Source organism: Elgaria multicarinata, chromosome 4 (genome assembly GCF_023053635.1).
Source record: "Elgaria multicarinata webbii isolate HBS135686 ecotype San Diego chromosome 4, rElgMul1.1.pri, whole genome shotgun sequence".
Taxonomy (NCBI): domain Eukaryota; kingdom Metazoa; phylum Chordata; class Lepidosauria; order Squamata; family Anguidae; genus Elgaria; species Elgaria multicarinata.
Genome location: NC_086174.1, coordinates 73,628,186 through 73,654,418, shown reverse-complemented (window position 1 = coordinate 73,654,418; position 26,233 = coordinate 73,628,186). Strand labels below are relative to the sequence as shown.

General features: G+C 40.9%; 1 protein-coding gene across 3 annotated transcripts; it reads right to left on the bottom strand.

The window, feature by feature from the left end:
* Positions 1-498: 498 nt before the first annotated feature.
* On the bottom strand, positions 499-23,378 carry KATNA1 (katanin catalytic subunit A1). 3 transcript variants are annotated; one of them, XM_063124546.1, is made up of 12 exons: positions 23,309-23,371; positions 22,629-22,715; positions 14,893-15,066; positions 13,288-13,445; positions 12,627-12,810; positions 10,561-10,682; positions 8,116-8,221; positions 6,558-6,716; positions 4,094-4,220; positions 2,340-2,474; positions 1,811-1,937; positions 499-854 (listed from the first exon to the last, which is right to left on the bottom strand). In XM_063124546.1, exons 3-12 carry the CDS (start codon positions 15,061-15,063, stop codon positions 656-658), a joined length of 1,488 nt encoding a protein of 495 aa, XP_062980616.1. In that variant the 5' UTR covers positions 15,064-15,066; positions 22,629-22,715; positions 23,309-23,371; the 3' UTR covers positions 499-655. The 3 variants fall into 3 exon arrangements, with proteins under 3 accessions (XP_062980616.1, XP_062980613.1, XP_062980614.1); XM_063124543.1 differs by lacking the exon at positions 22,629-22,715 and having other exon boundaries at positions 23,309-23,378; XM_063124544.1 differs by lacking the exons at positions 22,629-22,715; positions 23,309-23,371 and adding an exon at positions 21,530-21,589.
* Positions 23,379-26,233: the final 2,855 nt, after the last annotated feature.

Here is a 26,233-nt window from a genome sequence, read left to right as displayed (position 1 = left end):
CAATTGCAGACCAGCTAATTAGGAAAAAAGATGTTTCAATTCCCTGCAAAAACTCAACTATACATTTAAATGTAAAAAAAATCTGTCTAAAATGGTTACTGGAAATGTAACCAAGGAATGAAATGGAAAAATTGTGGCACATGTTGATATTCGACAAAACCAGTGAGTAGAAATCAGTCTGGTTTGCCAAGAAATGAGGTACGGGGGCTTCCGGATGAGGCTTTTATTGTACTATTGCCCTGCCTCATTCACAAATGAAGCCTTCTGCTTTTAACCTTCCTGTGTTTTCCCACGACTTCTTCCATTTTTTTCATATTGTAGAAAACCCACTAAGGAAGGAAAGATTGAACAGGAACCCTCTGTCTGGAAGCATCCTAATGCTATTAGAGCCCACTCAATTTATTCAGCAAAATACCTTATAAAGTGAACGTTTAAAGAAAACATTTTAAAATGAGAAATGTTGAGAATGGACAATGGTCCAAGAGGAAAAAAATGAGCTGCAGTTTAAAAAACTAACTTTATTATTATGTGTACTGCTGTTATGTGTGATTACAAAAGTTAAAAAAAAATAGTACTCAGTGCCTTGGAGCACTACTTTTTAATTACTTCTGGAATTGTTTGAAGACTTAAGGCAGATTTCTCAAGCTAGGAAGGCTTAGCATGATCCGAATTCGAATATCCATTTCTCATATTTCTCAATGTCCGAAGCAGAGACCGACTTTGAAACCTTCTTTAAAGCCATTTCAAAATCTTCCATTGTTGTTGGCATGTGCATTTCATCTCTGGAAAGATTTCTGATTTCTTCTGGAGTCAAGCCTTCAATTCGCCTTCTCATAGCCATCAGTGAGGCATCCCTGTTGATATGCAAGCATGGCTTTAATAAAATACACAATGCCAAACAACTGGCATTAAATTACTGTTTAATAACAGTCTAGATGAGCGTTGGGTTTTTTAAAAAGAACAATGGGACCAGTTAGGGAAGTTATTGTTTTTAACTTTCAGTACACAATTGGAAACATTATTTGAAGATATCATATGCAGAAGAGCTAAAATCTAGTTCAATATGCCAAATAAGTCTAGTGCAGTAATCTAAAAATATTTTGAAACCGAAGCTCAACACATAATTCCAGCTTGCAGAGACTTACTTTCTTCATTCTCCCTTTTCTCTAATCATGTCTGCTTCTTTGTTTCCAGAGGAACTGTTATAGATTTATGTTTTTTTTATATATCTAGCACTATCAGTAAAATGTCTAAACTGACTTCAGGGAGGGAACACTGAAATTTAGGAGTTTGAAATCTGCTAGTGCTTTGAGCAAAATCCAGAAGGTTACAGGGAGACGGGAGGCAGTGTGGGTGTAGCAGAAGCTGCACCGAATACATTCCATATCGCCTATGGGGCTGATCTGGACTCCCCGCTGCCCTCAGTTCTCCTACTGTGAAGATACAATGTGTGTAGTTGAGAAGGGCTAGGAGATAGAAAATGAGGTACTGAGTGGGACAGAAAAAAACCAGCCAGGGTACAGCCAATCTGCCTTCTTTCCTATACATACATACAGGAAAGTAAATAGGGGCCAGAATGAAGGCTGCCTGAATGGGAAGTTGTTTCACTATGTAATTATAAAATAAAGTGGCAGGAGTACTAGTATAAGCCATTTGCAAACACCAGTGGTATAGCAACTTTAATGCCTCTACATTAACAGAGTTTGGATTGTGAAAAGTCCTAGTTATGTGAAATTTCCAAATACATATGCTTAAGAACTGGGGTTTTAATAAAAAAAACCATGTTAAAAGTGTTGCAGCTATAACATACCTGCACACATTAGTGATGTCAGCCCCAGAATAACCTTCCATATTCTTTGCTATAGTGGCAAGGTCAACATCGTCAGCAAGCTCCAACTCTCGTAGGTTTATTCTTAGAAGTTCTTCTCTGCCTTTAGCTAAACAACAAAACATCCAAAATGTAACACACACACACCACGTAATCTGAAGACTTCTACAAAATATAAATGGTTTGAATCACATACTGTAATTAATGATTTTAATTAAAATACTGAGGCTTTAAAAAGAGGCTCCTAAACATGGACTTGGTTTTTTCCTTCTTTTTTTTGCTATCCTGGAATCAATGTACATGCCAACATTTACCTGCAGTTTAAGGCTTTGCATAAAAGCCCTATAGGACATCTTGACAATTCCATTAACTGGGAGTATATTTTGCCCAGATTCCACTTGGAAGAATTCCTCCCCCCACAGCCCCCCATCCCTGTCCTCCATAAATGGTAGTTATTCAAAATTCAGGATGCACAAAAACATTGGGTTTTCCTGAAATGAAGACTTTATACCTGATGGTAAAGGAATATAAATTCTCTTCTCCAACCGACGTCGTAAGGCTTCATCAATATCCCATGGAAAATTAGTAGCAGCCAATACCATAACCATTTTGGAAGGATCATCATTTTCAGAAGCACCCCCAACACCTAAATCAGAAGGTAAAATGAAATTAAGGGAAGAACAAAGTTACATGTTCAGGTCCACAATTCTGGAAGCAACCCCAAGCCATTAAAATTAATGTGAAATTTAATCACCCACATTCATGGCAACACATTTAATAAAGTGTCCCTCGTTGTTGAGGCTGCTACCCCTGCTGCTACATTTAATTACTGTTTTAAAAGCAGGAACTGAAATATTAAGACAGCTTTGCAAAGAAGGGAACACTTGTGAGAAGCCTACCCACTGATCTGCAAACTTTAGCAAATGGCTCAGTGATTCCAAGGCCACAGTAATTCAGGCACTGCTTGTTTACGGGAGCATATTTGACTGTTTACACAAGCATGTGCACGGAATCTGAAATCTTTCAAATGTCTAACTTTGTATACCCAGCTTCCATCACTGCATTGGTAAATGGACAAAAAACTGCTGCAAACAAAACATCAAATCTAAGCATTCTAAGTGTAGAACCGTGTAACATTTCAAGTGCTCTGAGACATGTGGACGGCCACATCTTTGCTGGATAAAATGCCTCAAGTTTCATGTCTTGTTGATTGAGTTGCCTTCTTTCAGCACTTCCCTGACACATTTTCATAGCTGAAACGCTCTGCCAGCAACTGGGCATTTCAACCTTTTAGAATGAGGGAAATGGGCTGGCCATCTGGAGAGCAGGATTTGGTCCCCAAGCCTGAGGTTCTGTGCTACTGCTTTAGACAGGGGATATGAAACCTGGATGCGTATCCTAGGGATGCTGCAGAATTTTGTTTAGTCCACAAACCAACCTAATTCTTACTACGTAGACTAGTATATGGAAGAGATTGAAACTCAGCTGTTCTTTGGATTCCGCACTTCTGTGGATTTTGTGATGCAGTTCTCAGCTCAAAAACTGCATACAAAGATGTGTGTTATTAGGGAAAGATATGTACAAAAATGCATACGTTAGGGGAAGCAGCATGTGAAAATAAAGGTGCATTTTTGGGTGGTTTTTAAAAACAAAGAATGATGCAGAAACTGAATGGAATAGACTTATGATTGAATACAAATGAAAATGACATCAAGCAGATATAGACTGATTTATGCACAGTTAGTGGACACAGAGTAGGGCTTCCAGTTAACAAAGTCCTAACAACTGCGGTATTATTTTTTTTAAAAATTAAAACTTGCACACATGAAAACTGTATAAAGTTCTAATTTTAGTAAAATTTGAAAGTGAAGGGGTCAGTGAAAGACTTCGTTCCTTGCCTCTTTACCTTTGCTTATATAGCCTTCGGTTTATGAGTTCCACTTTGCTTTACCAATCTCAATTTTGATTCAATGAAAATGCATATTCTACGTCTTGCAGATCGAAGCATAGAAATAGGCCACATCTCCATAAAGGGGACCCAGGTACAGGAATCAGAGCTACATAGGTGGCTTTGGGTGACTCCATCTCTGTCTAATCTAACTTTATGGGGCTAAATTGTCACTGAGCTGGAACAATGGCAAGGTACAAATGCAACACATACATGTGGAATTTAGATACTTTAGTGTTCGAAACAAAGCTATTAACACAGAACTGCTGCTATAATGTGACATGGAAGTTCCTACTTTTCCAACTAAGTTCATTTACCATCCATCTGAACAAGTAATTCTGACTTCACCCTTCGACTCGCTTCATGCTCCTCCGACGTTCCTCGGCGACTACAGATAGAGTCTATCTCATCTATAAATATTGTTGTTGGTGCATAGAATCGAGCCTGGAAATATGAGATGGTAAAACACCATCAGTTTTAAGTCAAGTTTAATTCGCTGGAAGTAAATGTACTATACTGAAGAATACACTTCATTAAAAATGTCATTTAACTTTGAAAATCCATAAAACATATGCAATTTCTCAATCTATTTAAACAGCCCTGGCCTATTTTAATTATTATTTTATGCATTTCTCAGCCACCTTTCAAGACTGCAGGGTAGCATAAATTAAAGAAAAACAGCAAATTTCTGATCTGCAGCAACTGGCTCTCAGAGAGACCACACACTACCACTGTTCAGCAGTCATCATCAACAGTACATAATTTCCGAGTTCACATTTAACCAAAATAAGCCAGTAGGTATAATTATTCAAATAGGGTGCTCAAATAGTTCAATGCTATGTTTGGCGCAAAAGGTATAAAGAAACCATTGTGGCCCAAACAGCATGTTTTTTAAACAGCATGCTTAGAACTTTATGTGGCTTTTTTTAAAACCAAAAAAGCTACCAGGAATGGGAGGCAAGCTGGATTGGGACCACAGCATTGGGAAAGTTAACCCTCCTCACTGAAAATCATCTCCAAAAAGGTGTTACGTGTAGCAAATAGATTCTCCTTTCAGGGGTGATGTTAACTTTCTCTGCCAAACACTATGCAATGTCCTAAAGCAGGTTCCATAATTGGCAGAATTTTTATATACAATTTTGGGGAGGAAGAAAAACAGCTTTTGGGGGGCTTCATTAAAAAAAATTAAAGCACTTCTAGACTAATTAGTTAGGGAGTTCTTGATTATAGAAGATCCTGCTTCAAGCACCTGATTCTATTTGAAGCTGAAAGTCTACTTGCATGTAGTAAGTGTGGTTTTGGTTTACTCAAAGTACTGACCATGCAATTCATTCAGTTAAAGAGTTAAGCCAACCATACTGGCTGGGAGATGCTGGAAGTTGTAGTTTGGCGCAACTGGAGAGCACCAGGTTAGGGAAGGCTGCTAGAAGGCTTTAGTGGGAGTGAGGAAGAACACGTGAAGCCCAATTTTGCAATCATGCCGAACTGAGAAAGGGGAAGAACATATTGCAGCAAAAGAGACTGGTACTGTGTTAAAATGCACAAAGCTATACCAGCAGGAGTCCTGTCCACTTTGGTGTAATGTAGGGAAAACTTCAGATATAGGCTTGCTCACACTTAGCCAAATCCTCCTGAAACAATATGGCAACCAACCCACCCACCCCTACCCCCAAAACTGGGCATGCATACACATCCGAATTGCAACAGTACAGTAGACTGGTCCTGGAGCCACTTGACAATCTTGCTACCTGATGCTAGACTGATCTCTTGTACAGTAGGGGAATGATATCCCTGTGGCATATTTTATTTATTGTGAATTCTATCCACTTAACCCTCAAGAATCTGAATTCTGCAACTACATTTAGTCACAGGTGGAAAATGTGACACCTGGGTGTCTGAAAGTTTTTTGGCACCTAAGAACTGACTCTCCCCCAACCCAGTCTTGGACCAGGGCTCCCTCCTAGGCTTTATTTAAACCAGCAATTGCATATTCAAGCTCCCACCCCTTTCAGGACAGGTGATTCACAGGGCAACCACTAGGTTATGCTAGTGAACAGGGAAAACTAAGAGGGCCCCATGACATGCTGCATTAATTATGCTTCTTAAAAAGTATGGTTAATGCTGCCAGTTTTTGAAGTATCGTATGGCAGCACAGAAGTATTCACAAATAACCAATGCTCCTAATCTGAACTGGGGGAATCAATCAATCAACCTTGATAGTCAATAGACCATTATTTACAGTCAACAGACAGGGGGCACTGCACCTATTTTCCACTCAAAATCCCCTCTCTTGGTTACTACTTGCCTCTAAATGGTGTCGTTCACAGTAAATAACACCTTAACAGAGGGGAAGATTTGGCAAGAAAGTGGTGTGGGACACCTAAATCATGGCATCAGATCAGGGTCACAAGGCTGCATTTCCGTCAATAAAAGTAGCAGCTTTAACTAATTTTTTTAAAAAAATAAAAAGCATGATAAATTTAACATGTTTGTCAGATGCTGAAATGCCAATTTAAGGAGTGTGGCAGGGCTTCGTAAACCCCCAAATGCCTGCATATTAAGCCCTACTCAAATATGAGTACATGGAAAAGGAAATTTCTTATCACTTATTATACAATGAAATTATACATCCTGTGCTGGCAGCAAGTTTCTATATATCCTTCCCTAGGGCCAACATACAATAATATATAAATTCCCAAGTTCTAGGGTATACTTTTACAGTACCAGAGTTATAAAGCTATAATTCCTCTAAAAAAAAATCTAAAAGAACTGTTACATCACCATTTCAAATAATAGACGAACAAGTTTTTCAGATTCTCCCCTGTATTTTGAAGTGAGTGTTGATGAGGATATGTTGAAAAAGGTTGTCTTGCATTCAGTAGCTACAGCTTTTGCAAGGAGCGTTTTTCCAGTGCCAGGAGGACCAACCATAAGCACACCCTATTAAAAAAAAAAAGATCCAGAAAGAAGCACCTAGAAAGCCACCTATTTAAAACTTCTCTAGAATCTATTTGATACCACAGATTAAGAAGTGTTTAGAACATTTTCTGCAAGAATTTTTTTCCAATACTACAGTTAAGAAAATCCTATCCCTATTCTTAATGCTAGGACAGCACACAATCAGAACCTCCAGGGGTTTCTTTGAGGTGGGTGGGTAGGGTGAGCAGCCTTGGCATCCAATTCCGAGAGTAGCAAAAGACCCCCTTAAGGTGGCGGCACCTGTGATGGCAGCACTCTGGGTCCTCTTGGCCAGCCCAGGAGCCAGAGCTGCATGCGCCCCTCTTGCTGCCGGGAAGACCACACATGGAGAGGCAGGCCAATGCCTTGCTCTGAGGGGTCCTCAAAACGAGGCATTGGCCTGCTTGTGGCTCTGGAGAGCTGTGCTGGGTGCTCTCCTGCTGGAGAATGGCCAGCACAGCTCTCTGGAGTGCCCCATGCCCCACACCTAACTCTGAGAACCTCTTAGCGCTCGGTATGGGGGGAGGGGAGGCTCTCTGGGAAGCCCCACCAGCTGCTTTCCTGCTGTGGGAAACTCCTTGGCAGAAATGCAGCCAGCGAGGCTCTCCAGAGCCTCCCTGGCAGCAGCAGCCCAAAGGCCTCACTGGAAGGGGTCCTTCCTCACAGTGAGGTATTGTGGAGATTGCTAGGAAGACCCTTCTTGGTAAGCAAGGCATTCAGGCGGTGGCCGCTGGGAGAAAGCTGGAAGAGTGGAGGAGGATGGCGGCCAAGGGAGATGGGGAGAAGGGAAAGCAAAGAGGAGACAAGGAAAAGTAGGAAATGGTGGCAGTGGTGGCCAGGCTGGATGGAGAAGGGAAAGAGAAGAGGAGGAGGAGGCACTAGTGCTGCCACAAGGAAGGTGGGTAGAAGGGAAGTGGGGTGGCACCTGGGAGGGAGAAGGGGAAGGGAGGGGTAGGCAAGAGTGAAGAGAGGGTGACTATGTGATGTGCCAAAATAGGTCAAGAGACACCTCTTACTTCACAAGTCTTGCTTAATTATCCAGAGCTCTAAGATGAATTAAACCCAATATCTGGCTGATTTTATTGCTGCCTGTTGCTAAAATAAAATCATAGAAATAAAGAGATAAAGGCTATTATAAAAAAAAGGTCTCCTTGCCAACTTATCACATTCACAAAACTGGAAATTTTTGCAAAATACTACAGGCAGCAGCCTCATGAACAACCACCCATCTTGTTTCAGGCATAGCAAATAGTCAACAAGTGAAAACTTTTGGTCTTGAGGTTTCAGGTTAACACAAATTCATCCGCCTGTCATAAAGAATGTACTCATTTAAGACATTATGAAAGCCACACTTTCATTAAGGTAATTGATGTGACCTTACCTTCCAGGGCCTTCTAATCCCCTTAAAGAATTCTGGCATCCACATGGGTAAAACTACTGCTTCTTTGAGTAACTTTTTAGCATCCACCAAGTCAGCTATATCATCCCTAATTAGGAAGAAAAGACAAAGAAATTAACAGATTATAACTTGCCAGAACCAATGCCGTTCAAGTGTCATTTTCAATGGGCAAGTTCACGTCATGCTAAGCCACCAGGAAGAAATGCCACAGGGGGCTATTTTTTGCTCAATAACCCACATTTCTCACAATAGATGATTGGGCACATTCTTACATCTTTACCCACTAACCAGATACATATCAGTCCGTGTTTTTTGGAACATCTCAGCCAACCCTGTCCATATTTACTCAGAAGTATGTCCCACTTCATTAAATAGGGCTTACTCACAGTATTTAGCAAGAATCAAGTACTTCAGCATTTAAGGCTAAAGAAGTACATCTTCTGAAAAGAACAGTAACTGTCCAGCTGGTTATGTGTGGCAAATAACACAGATGATTATTAGATATCAAACTACATTCAAGGTTTTGCTGTTGACATCCAAAGCCTTAAATGACTCTGGGCCAGGATACCTAGCTGACCATGTTCAGTTGACTCCTGAGGAGGCCTTACTGATCATTCCGTGGCTAACAGAGTATCGGTAGGTAGTGGCAAGCCCTCTTATTGTATATAAAGTATACAATAAGTATACCTCTTAAAGTATAGCATTCTTTGCTATACTCTCCCATGTGTGGTTTGAGCAGCAGAAACAGTGGCCTGGTTCAGACAACATGCTAAACCATGCTGCTTAACCACAAAATGGTTAATGGCATGCATTAAGGTGCATTCCCTTAACCATTCTGTGGTTAAGCAGCATGGTTTAGCATGTTGTCTGAACCAGACCAGTGGCAAATTCTAAATGCCTCTTGAAAACAGACCACTTTACATCTGACCTGTGAGTATGCATGGGTGAACAAGCAATGTTCAAGATCGCCAGGATTCTCTGAACATTGCTCACTGGACATTTCATGACTGATTCCCTTTGGCATTTGCGATGGCTGCTTGGTCTCCGCTAATGGGAAAATGGAGCAAACCAATAAGTGATCGAATATGAAACTTGTGCAAATTTCCTGCTCAATTTGTGCAAATTTCCTAAATATCCTCCATAAACTAAAGCAATGCTGATTCAGTCTACAGGGGCAATTTGCACAAATTGAACATGCGCACATGTTTGACAGACACATACTCTCGTTTGAAGTTGCAAACAAGAATGTAATTCTCATACATCCCTACCTGTGGGAAGCTCTGTTACTATCCTGTTTTATCGTTACATTATATTTTTAATTTTTTTAAAAAAATTATTGTTTTTATCTGGTTTTATATTGTTATGTTGTATTTTAATGTGAATCACTTAGGGATTTTAATATAACAAGCGGTATAAACATACTATAAATAAATAAATAAAAAGGAACACTTGGCAAGGAAGCTTCTGTAAATCAGAACAGTGTTCTTTTTTTCTTCCTTTTAGGCCATGAATGACCCCAAAAGTAGACCACACAAGCCTTTAGCTTTAAAAAGCATATGCTTATTCTTCCCCAATGAAAACTGGTTCATGCAATATTCTTGAGAACTCTATTATGGCAAATTCATCATATTTTCCAGAGTATGAATTTCAAGTCCTGCTGCAACAGTGCATAGAGTATGCCTTGGCCTCACTTTACAGTTACACTGCTTCCACAGGGACCAAATTTCCAAGAAAACGTTAGCAAAAAGCCATATACTTACCTTAGGTATAAAAAGCCAAAAGGCCTTACTTAGATAATTACCACCCCTAATTATTGTTGACTAATATAGCATTCTATTCATGGCAAATAAGGAAGATATCCTGTAAGTAGCCACTCTACTGGATGTGTATGGTAAATGAGGAACTCTTCCAGGCAAGAGTAGTCTTACTTTTTTTTTCCCCTTTCAGGCCATTAATATCTCAAAAATGAGAAACATAGCTAAGTGTGAGCCGGCAGATAGGAAGGCAAATCTAAGTTTTGTGGATAGTTAATTGTTGTGGACATTTGCAAGGCTGCTCTGCTCTATGCCCCTTTTGATCAGCAATGTACCATTATGTTACTGTCCCTAGCTGCAGGTTAGATAAATAGCTCACTCTGTTGCTGTTCCCTCCCTATAAAAGCCCTTTTCTTGACTCAGCTGAATGCTGCAGAGGTTGCCACATCCCAGCAGACAAGATATCTCACTGAACGAGGCCTGCTACACTGGATTCCATGAGTTGCAACCTTTTGATCATACCATATGTTCACTGAAAAAACTTTCTTGATGCAAGACATGTAATCTGTTGTAAGACTTTTTACTGAAGTGTTAGATGTTCCTCCTAAAAGCCTCTCAAGCTTATACACAGACTTCCCAAGTTAAAAAAAAGATAGAAAGGGCTTACACTTACCATCGAACATTGGGATTTTGGGAAATTATGTCTCTTTCCAAAGCTTCTACTAAGTCTTTATCGTACCCAGTACTATCAAATCTCTTTGGCTCAGGTTCTGGAATGTCAGGTGAGGACTTATTCTGCATTACAAACAAAATGTGCATATTAAACACATGTTATTTTAATGTTGCCCACGCTTAATATCAATACACCCAATTTAATGCCTGTATAATTTCAATAAAAGTGGGAATCCTACAGGCAGACATGGGCATAGTTTATACATCTTACTGAAACATAAACGAGTCAGAGGCCAAGCTTATGATGACCAGCAGCGGAGGAGGGGTCATAAACGTAGGAGGATGCAAACTCCAGAAATAACTTATTCAAGATAGAAATATGGCATTGTACAGAAGTACTAAAATCCATGATGTTCTTTTGCCAGAACATAATAGAAAACTAGCATGTTTGCAAAAAGGTTTGCAATAATTAAAGTTAAGCAGAAGATTTTTCTTCAACCACCTGCAAATAAGGCAGCTTGCATTAAGTCCAACCTACAGACACCTTAAGAGTGCCAGGTCACTAGCCCGTCTACTGTCAAATTGGACTCATAAAAACTGACAGTGTGGACGTCTGCATATTTATACCATTGTATAATGCAGTTACATACTCCCTCAGCACAGGCCCTTGAAAAATCTCTTAGCTGAAGACCGTTCTCAAACAAATGAATCCAGAGAGCTGATCCCTTTTGCAGTAACAGGGATGCCATGTATAGTGGGGTGGACCCTGGATCACTGTTAAAACCACTTGCTGGAGACTCAGAGAAGGGTCAGTTCCACACTTCAAAACTTGAGAATAATTTTGCTAAGGGGCCAATCTGATCCCCTTTCTCTCCCGATATGTTGACTGTCAAACTAGACTATATGGAGCCTTCTGGTCAATTACCTTGTATGTTTTGTATCACAGTTCCTTTGACAGATGAAACATACAAGCCAATAGACAAGACAAGGTTATATATAACTTGACAGCCATACGCATGCACTTTTGCAACTTTGAAAAAACAGAAAATAAATAAATAAATAAATAGGTCATTTGAACCAATTCTTAGAATTTTTTTTTTAAAAAATGGCCCCATTTGCACAAATGTCGGGGTCCAATTTTTATTTATTTTTAAAAGGGGTTGGTGAGCGAGTGGCATCCCTTCCAAAGTGCCATTTGGGCATTGGTGCAGGGGCTGTCACTGCAGCATGGACAAGATCACTCAGGAAGAGCAGAAGGGTTTTTTGCAGCTCTTGCTGGGTGGCTCACTCATCATATCCTGCAACCTACAATGGGCTGTCTGTCCCTGGTTCAGACATGCCAATCCATCATAGGTTAAAAAAAAAACCAAGAACAAGCCATGGGTTGTCACCCTGCAGGAAGCGGTTGGCATTCAGATGACATGACAACCCACCATGGCTTACGGTAGTTTTATTGCATGAACCTAGTCAATGTGGGTCACACCATGCCTACTAGCGTGACAGAGTGTGAATAATACTGCAATTCAACATGTATTTGTCTCCTTTCCACAGTAAATTCTGTCCAGCATGATCAACTTTGCTATCATAAAAGCAAATTCTTGGATTTCATCTTTTAGTCACATTCCAGTGTTACCAAAAAATGGACTCCATGATAGGACCACAAAAGTTCTGATCTAAAGTTTGTACTCTCTATGGGAAAAAGTAATGGACTGCAGGCAATAAGTTTTGAGAGAGAGAAGAACACACTTTATACATATACACACACACACACACACCGGCTAAACATAGGGCACCTTGCAAAGACACAACAGTTTTAGGTCTATTAAGGCTAGAATCTATACTGGCTTGCCTACCTGGGTATGGAACTTATTTCTGAGTGCACATGTATAGCATTACATAGTTCATTATGTTTCTCTCTCACTCTCAATGAACCTTCCCCTAAACGTTACACTTCTTGTCTGTTGAGAATACTGATTAGTGCAGGCTTCAATATTGAGAGACCCAAATGGTGATGAAAGGGATACCTCCAAGAATGTGAAAGGTTGGGTTCACATTCGTGAAACTTACTTTTTCCTCTTTTCCCTTATTTTGTGGATCCTTCTTTTCCCGGCCACGGACTACTTTGCCTTTATCATTAGTGTTTCTGGAGGAGGGACGGTGAGGAACTCTAGCTGCTGCACTTGGTCGGTTATTTTGGCCCTTGCAATCACTGCACTGAGCAGACTGACGTTTCCTGGGTCCTGGTGAAGATCTGGTTAGTTAGAAAACAGAAAAGAAAACTGAATTCACTAAGATGTTCATAATTAAATCCAAAACACAGAAGCTTCTCAAATATGGCCAAGTGGACAGTCTTTTCCTTGGGACCCATGAGTATCTGAATGGTCTGCATTATGGGGACTAGATCCCTTGGGGAATTCCCCCACCCCAAAGATTCTAGATATCTGCACATATGCGCCAAGATCCTATAAATTTGATCTTACACATTAATGTGTTTCCAACAGAAGGACCCTGCCAATTATTTACAATTGAAGACACACCACTGAGTTGCGGCTTTCATGTGTGGGATGTCAGCTGGCCAAGTTGTATTCATGGGCAACAGCACAGTGCTTCTTTTCTGGTTTCGGAACTGGAACCAATACACTGTCCTCACAGATAGTATTTAACTGATGCTTTCCTTTAAAATAATGTTTGGGCTCCCCTGATCTACTTTACCCTCAGTGTCTCTTACCTACGTTCAGCAGGTACGGGCAGTGACCAGACTTCTCCATCATGAGCTGGTAATTCTTGTTGTGCAGCTTTCAAAGGAGTGCTGTCTAATTTAAAGCTTTCTAGTGTTTTCATGATATCCTTCACATGCTTAGCTTCTACACTTATCTCCTGTCTAACCTGATTGAAAACATAAAATACAAACAAACAGACTGTTAACTTGTAGAAACTTGTCAACTTGAGATGTGAATCTATTCGACTATATGCACCTAAAGAAACGTTCTGGGGCTCCTTTATATGTGCTAGTGATTGACTCCAAATCACTCTATAGGAAGTTGAAGAAGTTTACAATTTTTATTTTATTTTCCAGTGGAGAACAAATGCACTGTTGTACTCTTGACCTTTAAACAATGGGACTTACAAGCAAATTTTATGGCAAGAGCTTATCCCAGAAAAACAAAATCTTCACTGTTCAGAAACTGAATTAATTAATTTGAAAGTGTGTTTGAAAGGAGCTGTATTACTTCTTTGTTGTAGCAGCAGAGATGGGCAAACTCTGGCTCTCCAGATATTGGTGGACTTCAACTCCTAGCAATCCCAGCGAGTATGGCCAGGGATGATGGACACTGTAGTCCAAAAACATGTGGAAGCCACAGCTTATCTTCTCCTGTTACCTCTTAAAGATCATCCATGTACTAGATCTCCTTTAATGTAGTTATTCCAAAACAGATCTCATAAATCAAAAGTTCATAGCAGGAGTGATTACGTATGGCAGAAGACCTCACTTTTGTGTTTACCAGACTTTGGAAGGTGCCTTGAGGTAGTGCAGGAATATCCTACACAACCTGAAACCTAATAGTGAATTATTATGATGTTTATATCCCACCTTTCCTCCAGAGGCACATCTAGAGGGTTTCCAGGTGGTTTTTCATCCACACACTGACCAGAACCTGCTTAACTTCAGCAAGGTTGCTGCATCACGGGCCTTTGGACGATGATTCCTAGGACTGAGGAAAATGCAGGCCCTAACAAAGTAGGAGGAATGCCTCTGACAATTCCTGCAGAAAATTCCTAATGACCCATACACATGGAACAACCATATGACCTGACATCAAGCTTATGTTTTCTGTGTGCAGAGTTGTGTGTTCTTAAAAAACAAATCAAAGAAGAGCATTCAGAAATGCAATTCCACATCTATAGTCTGAAGTGGCACAGTCCAGGAACAGCTCAGATATTTACAAGTGAACTAAGATGGATCAATGGAACAGTAAGCTTTAGATTAATCAACTAAAGTTTTAGTTAATTGGTGGCAAAAGAATTAAAGTGGGGCTGCAAGTTAGGGCACATGTGTTTTGTGTATGACTATTTTAGCATTACTGTAATAGGCAATAAAAATGCTAACATTAATCCACTCTCCAACAATGAGTAGCAGCTTTTCTTTATTACATGTCAAGTACTTTAATCTTCCTTCAATAATCTAAAAGGGAACCTGTAGGACACTTAAGTAATATGAACATTAAATGAAATAGTTTTGTTAAAAGACAAGTGATAACTAACAAAAATATTTAGTTCTTGGCCCCCTGGAATAATTGAAAGTAAGAACATCCATAGGAAGAGGGCAGCTCACCTGTTGCCATTTCTGCTGAAGATAAGCATCTTTGACAGAAGAGAGGTATTTGTTCATTTGGTCAAGTACTCCTTGGTAGTAGACCATTGCAGAATCATAATTCCCCAGCAAGGCATATTCACGGGCCAGCTTCACATTCTCACTTATCATGACAAGACTCATGGTCAACATAAGCTGGAGAAGGGGAAAAGAAGACATGCTGCAACTGCAAGATACAAATACTGCTAGGCTATAAAGCAAACCTGTAAAATATATAGGGTAGTAAAATAATGGAAATATTAGAAGAAAAAAAATGCTTAATATTTTTTAAAAGAATACTGGAAGGGGAAGAATGAGTTTATTTTAAAGCCATTCTGGGTCTTACACTATGTTTTAGTCTTATGCTGTATTTTAATTTAACACACAATAGGCAATAATCTTATTACTACAGAACAGTTACATTCTGCCACAGAGCCATATCTCTCCAAGACAAGACGTTCCAAGATGACAATATCTATAGAAAACATCTACAGAGAACAGTTGCCAAAAAGGAATGATGCATCTATTACACACTATGGTTTTAACATGTTCCTCAAACTGTTTGACCCTCTAGGGCAGGGGTGGGAGACCAATACAGCCCAGAGGGTCACAGCTGGTGTTGGGTGTGTGGCAAGGGCCTGCATGCATGAGTACACCCACCCACACTTCCCCACATCCTTTTCCAGGATGGGGGGGTGAGGAACCTCAGCCTCAGTGTCTAAATGTGACTCTCCAGGGTTCCCCAGATGGCACACAGCACTCCCCCTGACTGTCAATCTTCGAGTAGTTTTCCAGCTTTTGCATGTCCCCACCCTCACCCCAAATCTGAAAGGCTGAAAAGCCTGGGTTCTACAATGAGGCTTCTCAACAGACTCAGGGGAAGCTTGTTCCTAATCCATGACAACTGCTTTACGGAAGAATGACTGCCACATTTGACCTGATGTCTTATACTGGTATATTCATTGTGAACCACTAAAAGCATTTCCTGTAACTTATCATTAAGCAATAGTTTTGAACATGAAAATAAAGTTCAGAACAAGTTTTGCACATGCCAAAACTGTATTATATAAATGTTACCAATAGAAGGGTGGCAGATAAGCCATTGGAAGGGGAAGGCACACTGTAGTTGCTGAACCAAATGGGCATTTCTTAAGCCAGACTGAATTTTATTCAAAAAGAAAGATCTATTCTTTCAAGTTCTCTCTTTAGGTCTGTTCAAAAGTGCTGGGTGCCTGAAGCTCATCCAAGCCTGGAAGAATTCATGTTTATTGAACCAAATATATTTTATTGATAGTATTTTAGTGATCCATTCACCAAAAATAATTGTTCTGGTATGACTTCAAATAAGCTCCAAGCATCCTTAAGTGTTCCAGGGCTGTGTGTTATGTTCTAAATAAATTAAATTACCCACAGAAGAGGGATTTCATATGGAATTACACTTAAAAAACAAATGGAAGGTCATCATTAGGATTTCAGCAGTGCATCTAGTTCAATGACAACTTTGCATACTGCTCTTCCCTTTTCTGCTTGTTTACAGATAACATGAGATAATGCAACTCAGCAAATGGCCACAATCGACAGTTCTGTATAACCTTTCTGCTTGGATCATCCTTTTAAAACAAAAGTTAAAAGACCTTTGACACAAAGATTCATGTTATCATTCTGAACTACCAAGTGTTCATTTGATGCACCTGATTCACGTGATTCCATGTTCTAAAGACATGTTAAAACTAGTTACAGAAAATATTGGTAGCTACAGAACTTACATTATTAGTAGAAGCTCTATCTACATCGGCACAACTGGCTGCAACTAGTGCAGGGTGGGGTAGTCAGTCTGAAGCTTCTACCCACTGATAATACGGATCATCAAAGATGTTCAAGATGACAAAAGGTGAGTGACTAAGCGGTGACAAATTTCAAAAGACATATGCCCCAACTTTTATCCCTTGTAGAATTAGGGGAATGGGGTTGACAGAGGGAAAAGAACACACCAATTAGGTGTGACCATGGAAAGCATGGCATCCCAACAGGCAGAACTCATCAAGAGGACTTCTCATCTTACGGCGGTAAGCTGTGTGAGCTACATGTCAGAGAGGATGCTCTGGAATGGAGACTCCAGTTATTGGGTCAAAGAGAGGGAAGATTTGCAAAGGGGCAAGCACTGTTTTCTCATGCCTCTCCACAATGGGTTTTCAAGATGAGTTAGAAAAATCTTCTTCACAGATTATACAAAGTTATGAGACAAAGACCAGCTAAACACACTCAGTGAATATAACAAGCACACTGAAACTACTGACAAGCCTCTAGCTGTTAAAAATGTATTGGTTTGTTAAGTATGTGTGTCTTATGAAGGAATTGCTTTAATATAAAAACACTTATTTCATACTCTCTTCCCTTCATAAATTTCTTTTTTAGTATTATCACAATGCTATTAAGTATCAACTACTTTCTTTTCTGTTTGCCCATTAATTTTCAGAGCATAATTAGGTTCTCTCTCTCCCCTTGCTCATGCTTTTACTCCAAAAACAGTACTCTGCTATACCTAAATCTACTTTATGACTTGCCATTACTTGCTTAATGGTTCTCATCATCTTGCTAAACTTGTAATTTAAAACTTGATTAGTCATCAGTTCATAATGGCAAACAGGTGTCTCAGGTATGGGAACTGTTCTTACCTATCCCAAACGTCTACGTAAAACCTGTTGAAATAAGTTTTTTTAAAAATGTAAGTTGTAAACCAAAAATAAGCTTATTAACCTCATAAGAGTTTCCAAGACTACTTGAGATTGACAGAAGCTCAGCCTTCAAATCATAATTCAGAGGCCCATAAAGGATACTTCTATAGCTATGATGAAACTTCATCACACCTTTAGTTATCTTTTTTTATTCAAACCAACTACTTCAAAACATTTTTTTAAAAAAAGATGTGTGTTCTGCCAATAAATGAACCTTTTCCAAAACAATATTACAAAAGATTGGCAACTGTAATTTCAGAAGAAACAAAGAGGATTCAGCCATCTAACTATAGATTTCCAAAGTGAAATCGTATATGCCAAGATTAGAGTTAGAAAGAAACATCGCCTATTTCTTCCCATCTCCTCCCATATGCATATTACTTTGCTCATTCTTTTACTCCAGAAAATAAAACACAGAGGGGTGGGGAGGGAAGGAAAACCTTCCTTGTTTTCTGCCCATGGGGTGTGTGCCAGCTGGCTTAATAGCGCTTTGCTTTCGCACATTATAATTCACCATAACATGGTTACACTTCTGACATTTTAAAGCTTTGGATCATTTATGGCTGGAGTGGGCAGCGTGGCCCTGAAGGTGTTGCTGGACCTGTAGAAGCAGAACACTTAGCTGCCATTGTTGTTTGTGAATGCAAGAAGCTGAGAGGCACTACTTTAGTTCAGGTTTTATTTCCATTTAGAGACAAAATGTCTCTCCCAACCCCAATGGATTTTTTTAGAAATACACCCTTACTGACCATGTGAGATTTTCTCTAGGCAACCACCATAGCTCCCTATTTTTGATACATTGTTTTAACATTACCAGTAGAGTCACTGATGCCTTTTATTGCGGCAAAGATACAACCGCTTCAGCTTCTATTTATTTATTTATTTATTACATTTCTATACCGCCCAATAGCCGGAGCTCTCTGGGCAGTTCACAAAAATTAATGTATGTATAGTAAGGTACAAACATCCAACAATAATTCATTTGTTCTTAAGCCAGTTCCCTCAAGTGTTATTGGGGAAGTTTCATCTTAAGTCCCAGAAGAGCACTACATCAATTTGGCTTTATTCAGACTGAACAATTTGATCTCTATTTGTGCACCTTTTCTAATACTGTCTGACTGCAAGTAAGCAGATGTTGCATCTTTCTTTTGTTAAAATGGCAGGGCTTTAAACAATATTTTAACTTCACACAAAAACAACGAGTCATCCAGCTTTGTCCATCCTGTACAGTAATGTGGGGCGAAGCACCAACAAGTCAATTTGTTAAAGATTTACACTTATCAACCTCTAACAGGACCCCTGTTTTGAAAAAAGTCAAGCATTTTAGCTTATCAGAAATCTAAACCTAGGATATGTGGTTGTGGAATGCAGTTGTGTAGTTTAGCCACTGAAAACAAAGCAAGCTCCAGGGAGACCATTACCAAAAGTAAAGGGAAGGCGAATTAGGGGAAACTCTGCCTTTAAACCACTTTTGAAAGACCGAACCACTGAAGAATGATTCTCTATGATATAGAGTAGAGGAGTAAATTAATAATGAGTTAGGTATGCATGCACTCTAACACTGAAATGCTTTTGCCCTATTGGCGGTAAGCTAACTTCAGTCTCCAAGTTAATTACTAAAGCAAATTATTAAGATGATCAAAACATCCTCTGGTCCTGTACAGAGTTAAACATTTGATTTAAAGTCATACTACATGTGTTAATTAGCTTACACAATTTCATTTCATTTATTATATTTCTATATTGCCTCACAGTTGAAGCTCTCTGAGTGGATCACAATGCCAGGATGTCTATGTTATCAGCAACTGTTTGGGGAATGACCACTGTTAATGTAATTGTCACAAACCATGGGTTAACCATTGGGTTGTTTAGGCCCTAAACAACCCAGCACTCCAGGTTCGGGCAACGCAATAAACAACTTACAATGGAGGCGATCATCAGTTGCTAAGGAAAAGCAGAAGTGGTGGGTGCACTGCAGGAAGCGCATCCGCTATCTCCTGCATGTGCACGACAGCCCGTGGGTTATTTAACCTACAGACTGTCGTGTCATGTGAACTAGGTCAGTGTCTGTACTTTCTGAAGTTTGCTTCCTTCTGACCTCATCCTCCCAGCTCCTACCAAACCATGCAGCTCAGGATAACATTCCATGCATCTGGTGAACAGACCAGCCTTTCCCAACCTGGCACCTTCCACATGTGTTGGACTATAGATCCCATCATCCCCAGCCATGCTGGCCAGGGGGGTCATGGGAGTTGAAGTGTAACAAATCTGGAGGATACCAGGTTGGGAAAAACTAAAGTAGACTGTTCTCCTGGAAAGTTTATGCCATAATAGAAGTATTTGTCTTAAGGTGCCACAAAACTGTTTTTGCTGCAATGGACTAGTAGAGCTACAACTCTAGAAATCAAAAACTCTTTTGAGGTTCAATGAATAAACCTGTTTTCTGTGCTACGATATACTATACCAACAATTCTTGTTCATATCAAAAATTAGTTAATTTGTTATATAAGTGTAATGTCATTAGAAAATCTATTTTGCCTTTTCTTCATTTTTAATCAAATTCATGATGAAAACAAAATTTTGGCATGTAAGCTCCTTCATTTAGGGTCCTCAAAATGAGGATTTGTTTCTTGCTTCAACACCCTCCATGACAAACAATCTGATTCAACCATTTGGAAAGATACAAAACCTCATTTATATTGACTGTCAGAATTTTTAATGCTTCCATAAGCCCCAAAAGTTTTACTTCCAAATATATATATATATAATTTTATATAAAAGCACTTTAATTCGTATCAGAGCAGCTAAACAAGGTGGAAGCCAGATTTCAATTTTTCTATTTTGTTAACCTATTAAATATTTAACATAGTGACTAACACATTTATATATAACATATGCCTCTGTTCACAAGTAGATGGGAGAAATCAGCTATCTTTCAATTACAACACACTACCTAATTTACAACTATTCCCAACTACATATCTTTGAGTCTAAGACTGCACTCCTGTGGATAACCACAGAAAGATGGAACTTCTAAAACACACTGAACGTGTGTTTAACAATGGCTCTGTTGAGCTTTTTTTATTTTATTTTTATTTTTTTACTAATAGTAAAACTTAAGAAGCTTCAATATCATGGCATTCATTTCTTAGGACATGGTAAGCCTATTCCCAAAATTATCTTGGTGAATGGATTTGTCAAAGCCTGATGGATTGTGACATTTCCCCAAATGAGGGAACTCAGTAGCACTTATGAGTAAAGACAGAAGGGCTTTAGCCATTGTTTCTCAATCTCTTTGGTAAATGTAATGTCTATTGTAGGCCTTGCTGTTTGTGAAGGTGGCCCACTTTCACAAATAGCATAAGACCTACTCAAGGTATGTTTAATGCATGGTACCTACCCAAAATACCATCACTGAATTGTACAGTGACCTTCCAATTGGAAGGCATCTGCACAAACAAATTCCTACATGGATACAATGAAATTATTAATCCACTTCTGATTTTACTAGCATAGTTAAAGCCACATCCAGATGGGAAGCAGCATCATGCAATTGACTTCCACACAATTCTGTTTTTCAATGGCTACCACTGCACATAGGTAATATCTGAATTACATTCCAGAAAAGTTAACTATATTAAAGCAAGGATGGGCAATGTGTGGCCCTCTAGAAGTTGTTGAACTGCAACTTCCATTATCCTTTATTATTGGCTATATTGCTTAGGGGTGATGGGAATTGCAGTCCAACAACATCTGGAGGGTCACAAGTTCCTCACTCCTATATTAAAGAATGTAAGAGAATTGCGTGCTTATACGTCTTCAATACATACATATATACTGAAGAAGTAGTTTTATCGGTATTTATTTTAAGTATGGTGTAGTACCTGCTGCAGGATTTTGAGAGCCTTTGGAGTGGGGCACTGTCCTTGGCCAATTTCCTTTACCTGCAAGAGGTGAGATGTGCAAACTGAAAATTCTGGTGTGCTGCCTCTGCTCTTCTTGGAGACTCCATAAGAATGTAAGAAGAGCCATGCTGGATCAGACCAAGGGTCCATCTAGTCCAGCCCTCTGTTCACACAGTGGCCAAACAGCTGTTCACCAGAAACCCACAAGCAGGACATGTTGCTCCTTCCTGCCCATGTTCCCCAGCAACTGGTATATACATGCTTATTGCCTTTTCTACTGGAGGTAGCAGATAGCCATCAGGACTAGTAGCCATTGATAGCCTTTGCCTCCAGGAATTTATCCAACCCCCTTTTAAAGCCATCCAAATTGGTGGCCATCACTACATCTTGTGGTAGTGAATTCCATAGTTTAACTATGCGCTGTGTGAAGTAGTACTTCATTTTATCTGTCTTGAATCTCCCACCAATCAGTTTCATGGGATTGGTTCTCGTATTATGAGCGGGGGAGAAAAATGTCTCCCTATCCACATTCTCCACACCATGCATAATTTTGAATAGCCCTATCACATCTCCCTTTCCCCTACCTATACTATGTATAGCAGGGATACGCAATCTGTACTTGATACAGATACGCAGATGTATTTGACTATGACTCCATAATCCTTGATCAACGGCCATATAGGGTGGAGCTTAGAGAAATTGTAGCCCAAAACAACTGGAAGGCACCAGGTTGCCTCCTCTGGCCTACAGAACAAAACAGCCTCCCCACAATCTGATGCTCTTCAGATATTTTGAACTTCAACTCCTGTCAGACCAAGCCAACATGAGCAATGGTCAGGAATACTAGAAATTTTCACCCAAAACATCTGGAGGGCACCACATTGGGAAAGGCTGGGATAAAACAATGAAATGTATTAACTCCTAATACATTTCCTAATACATACCAGGGTACCCACTTCAACCCTTGGAATCTTACTGTCTTATCTAAGTCTTAGGAAAAAAACATAAAACTTGGCAGCACAAGAAGGTAATTAGAATTGGCGTTTCACCCTCAACCATACAGGAAGTGATCACTTACTCTAAGCAGGTGTTATTTACTCCAGAAAGCATTCCAAGCAAAGGACAGAAGAGTAGCCCAGCAGTGAGAACGACAACACCTGAAATCCTAAAAGAACACATAACTAGGCAAATGCTCCCCACTCATCGCTGTAACAGGTTGTTGACAACAGTAGTGGGAAGGAAGGAAAGGAATTAGAGAAAGGAAGGAGGTGGGGGGGAAAGCAAGAAAGCGCTCAAGTGTGCACTCAGCCTTCCCCAACTGGGTGCCCACCAGAGGGTTTGGACTGTAACTCCGAGTTTCCGCCAGTTAGCGGATGCTGGGAGTTGTAGTCCAAACCCCTCTGGAGGGCACCTGATCGGAGAATGTTGGAGTAGGGTGAGGAAGAAGCTGAAAGGTAGAGGCGAACAGGTGTCTGGAGCTTTAGGAAAAACTGGATATTGCGAAGGGGAGAAAAACTCAAAGCGCCCAGCGTGGAAAGGCTCCGACACATAAAGCCCTCCCGCCAACTCCATCCAGCCGCTGAGCCGTGGGCGGCATCAATCCGCTCGGGACAGGGAGAAGAAGCGCGTCGAGAAAGCACCCAAAGACACGGGGGACAGGCACAGGCGCCGCCGCGGGAAAAGGAAGGCGCCACGACGCCACCCACCCCTTATTCGAGTTACGAATGAATCGAGGGGAGGGGGAGGGGGGGCACTCACGCAGCTTCGGCGCGCTCAGCTCGGTAACGGCGACGGCCGACTCATCTCAGCGCCGCCTCCAAGCCACTCGGTGCTGAGGCGCGAGCGCGCAGGCGCCCGCTCTAGCTCCGCCCATGACGTTCTGACGACTCCGTGCCTCCGCCCTCGGGCGCTCTCTCTCGCTCTCTTTTTAAATATTTACTCTGTGTTCCAGCCAGAACTCGCTGACGTCACTGTGAGGAGGTTTGCTCCGCGTACTCTTCCTCCCTCCCCTTTCCCAGCGTGGCGTCGTCCGCAGCCGCAGATCTTGTCCCTCAGGAAAAGCTAGTAGTTTGGGAGGGATCTCTCGCTCAAGCTTTGAATTCTCTCCCTACCTATGAGAAAGGTGAAAGTTCCCCTAAACCTTTTAGTCGGGTATCTTGGCCTACAGCTGCCCTCAGCATTTGGCTATGCTGGCCATGGCGGATGAGAATTGGGGCTGCCCAGGTGTTTTGACGTACAAGTGGCCCGCTCGTGCTTAATGTTAATAGGGCTGGGGTTGCCATTAATTTTCCTGACTCTAATCCAGTCTTCCCTAATTTCGTGCCCTCCAGGTGATTTGTACTACAACTCCCATCATTCTCGCTATGCTGGAGATAATGGGAGGTGTGGTACAGAATATCTGAACGGCACCAGGTTGGGGAAGGCAAAACAGATTGCAGCCGTGACGGAGATATCCGCCGCTTGCGGGAATCCTTCCTCTTTTTCTGTTGAGGATCCCCTGCTTTTGGGGTTCGAGCTTTTTGGCAGTCGCCAAAGAAAATGAGCGGATGGAGTGGGTGAATTAGCAGAGCCGGTGTTTAGAGCTACAGCTGATTGCGTGGGAGATGCCCTGAAGCTTAAGAACATAGGAAGTGCCATGCTGGATCAGACCAAGGATCCGTCTAGTCCAGTACTCTGTTCACACAGTGGCCAACCAGACATCGGCCAGGAATGAACAAGCAGAATTATTATTATTTATTTATTTATATAGCACCATCAATGTACATGGTGCTGTACAGAGTAAAACAGTAAATAGCAAGGCCCTGCCGCATAGGGTTACAATCTAATAAAATCATAGTAAAACAATAAGGAGGGGAAGAGAATGCCAACAGGCACAGGGTAGGGTAAGCAGGCACAGGGTAGGGTAAAACTAACAGTATAAAGTCCGCACAACATCAAGTTTTAAAAGCTTTAGGAAAAAGAAAAGTTTTTAGTTGAGCTTTAAAAGCTGCGATTGAACTTGTAGTTCTCAAATGTTCTGGAAGAGCGTTCCAGGCGTAAGGGGCAGAAGAAGAAAATGGACGAAGCCGAGCAAGGGAAGTAGAGGCCCTTGGGCAGGCGAGAAACATGGCATCAGAGGAGCGAAGAGCACGAGCGGGGCAATAGTGTGAGATGAGAGAGGAGAGATAGGAAGGAGCTAGACCGTGAAAAGCTTTGAAGGTTAACAGGAGAAGTTTATATTGGATTCTGAAGTGAATTGGAAGCCAATGAAGAGATTTCAGAAGCGGAGTAACATGGTCAGAGCGGCGAGCCAAGAAGATGATCTTTGCGGCAGAGTGGTGAACAGAAACCAACGGACTGATGTGAGAAGAAGGAAGGCCAGAGAGAAGAAGGTTGCAGTAGTCCAACCGTGAAATAACCAGCGCATGAACAAGCGTCTTGGCAGAAGAGACAGACAAAAATGATCGAATCCTGGCAATATTATACAGGAAAAAATGACAAGATTTAGCTACTGCCTCAATATGAGGAATAAAGGAGAGCGAGGAGTCAAATATAAAGCCAAGGCTACGAGCTTCCTTGACCGGAGTAAGCGTAACATCATTGACAGTAAGAGAGAATGAGAGATGAGGAGAAGGTTTAGGAGGAAAAACAAGCAATTCAGTCTTTGCCATATTAAGTTTCAAACGACGATGAAGCAGCCAAGCTGAGATATCTGAAAGACATGCCGAGATACGATCGTGAACATCAGGAGAAAGTTCCGGAGATGACAGATATAGTTGTGTATCATCGGCGTACAGATGATATTGGAGGACATGTTGCACCATGGAGAACATGGTGCAACAGCACCCTCGCCACTCTCTTCTGACTTCCATCTTTTTTAGGTCTGCCACCTTTAGAGCCTTTTCCCACAGAACAGGCTGAAGACGATTGGCCCGATTTTTACTAGTTTGTTTTGTAAAGGACATGCAATGGTGGCACTTCTCAACTACGTGTCCTTCACCTAAACACACAACGCAGAGCAAATGTCCCATCAGTTGGTGGTAGCTTTGGCCCGCTGCATACGCATTTTCTGAAGGGGGCCTTAACAGCCATACGACCTTGAGCCTGACGCGATCTATGATTGCACTAAAAGGAAATATAACGTTTGTGCGGTTTTTGAACAAGAAAAAGGGGAGAAATAAACACAATAAAAAGGATTCAGAAGTAGGCTTAGAAAGCCAAAATCTGACAGAAGTCCCAAAACTAGTCCAGCCACAATGGTGGTCCAAAAAACCCTGATGGAATGGGCGGGAGCATGCCCAGTGGGATGGTAGAGGAGGGTTCCCGCCAAAATGTGCTCAGCTCTAGAAGTTTCCCGATTCGAAGCTCCGCACAGGCACAGAGCCCCTATGTGTGAGGCACAGAGAGCACGAAGAACTACATAGGAGGAGGTGGTTTGTGAGTGACCTTGCACTCGAACAAACAAGTTGGAAAATCCACAGTATGGAGAATCAAACACCAAATAAACTAGCCCTTTTCCTACCTGAGAAAAGATTAGATCTAGTTGTATGATTTCTGATGGACAGCACATTGGAATTAGGAACATAGGAAGCTGCCTTATACTGAGGTCAGATAATTTGTCCATCTAGCCAAGCATTGTCAAAACTCACTGGCAGCAGCAGCACTCCAGCACTTCAGACAGTTTTTCTGGATATTGGGGATTGA

Bases quoted from the DNA above. Each gene is read 5' to 3' on its own strand.
- KATNA1 (XM_063124543.1), bottom strand. From the start codon at position 15,063: ATGTTGACCATGAGTCTTGTCATGATAAGTGAGAATGTGAAGCTGGCC. The intron at 10,683-12,626 runs GTAAGTTTCACG...TTTGTAATGCAG, and splicing joins ATAAGGGAAAAGAGGAAAAA to AATAAGTCCTCACCTGACAT. The intron at 855-1,810 runs GTATGTTATAGC...GCATATCAACAG, and splicing joins GACATCACTAATGTGTGCAG to GGATGCCTCACTGATGGCTA.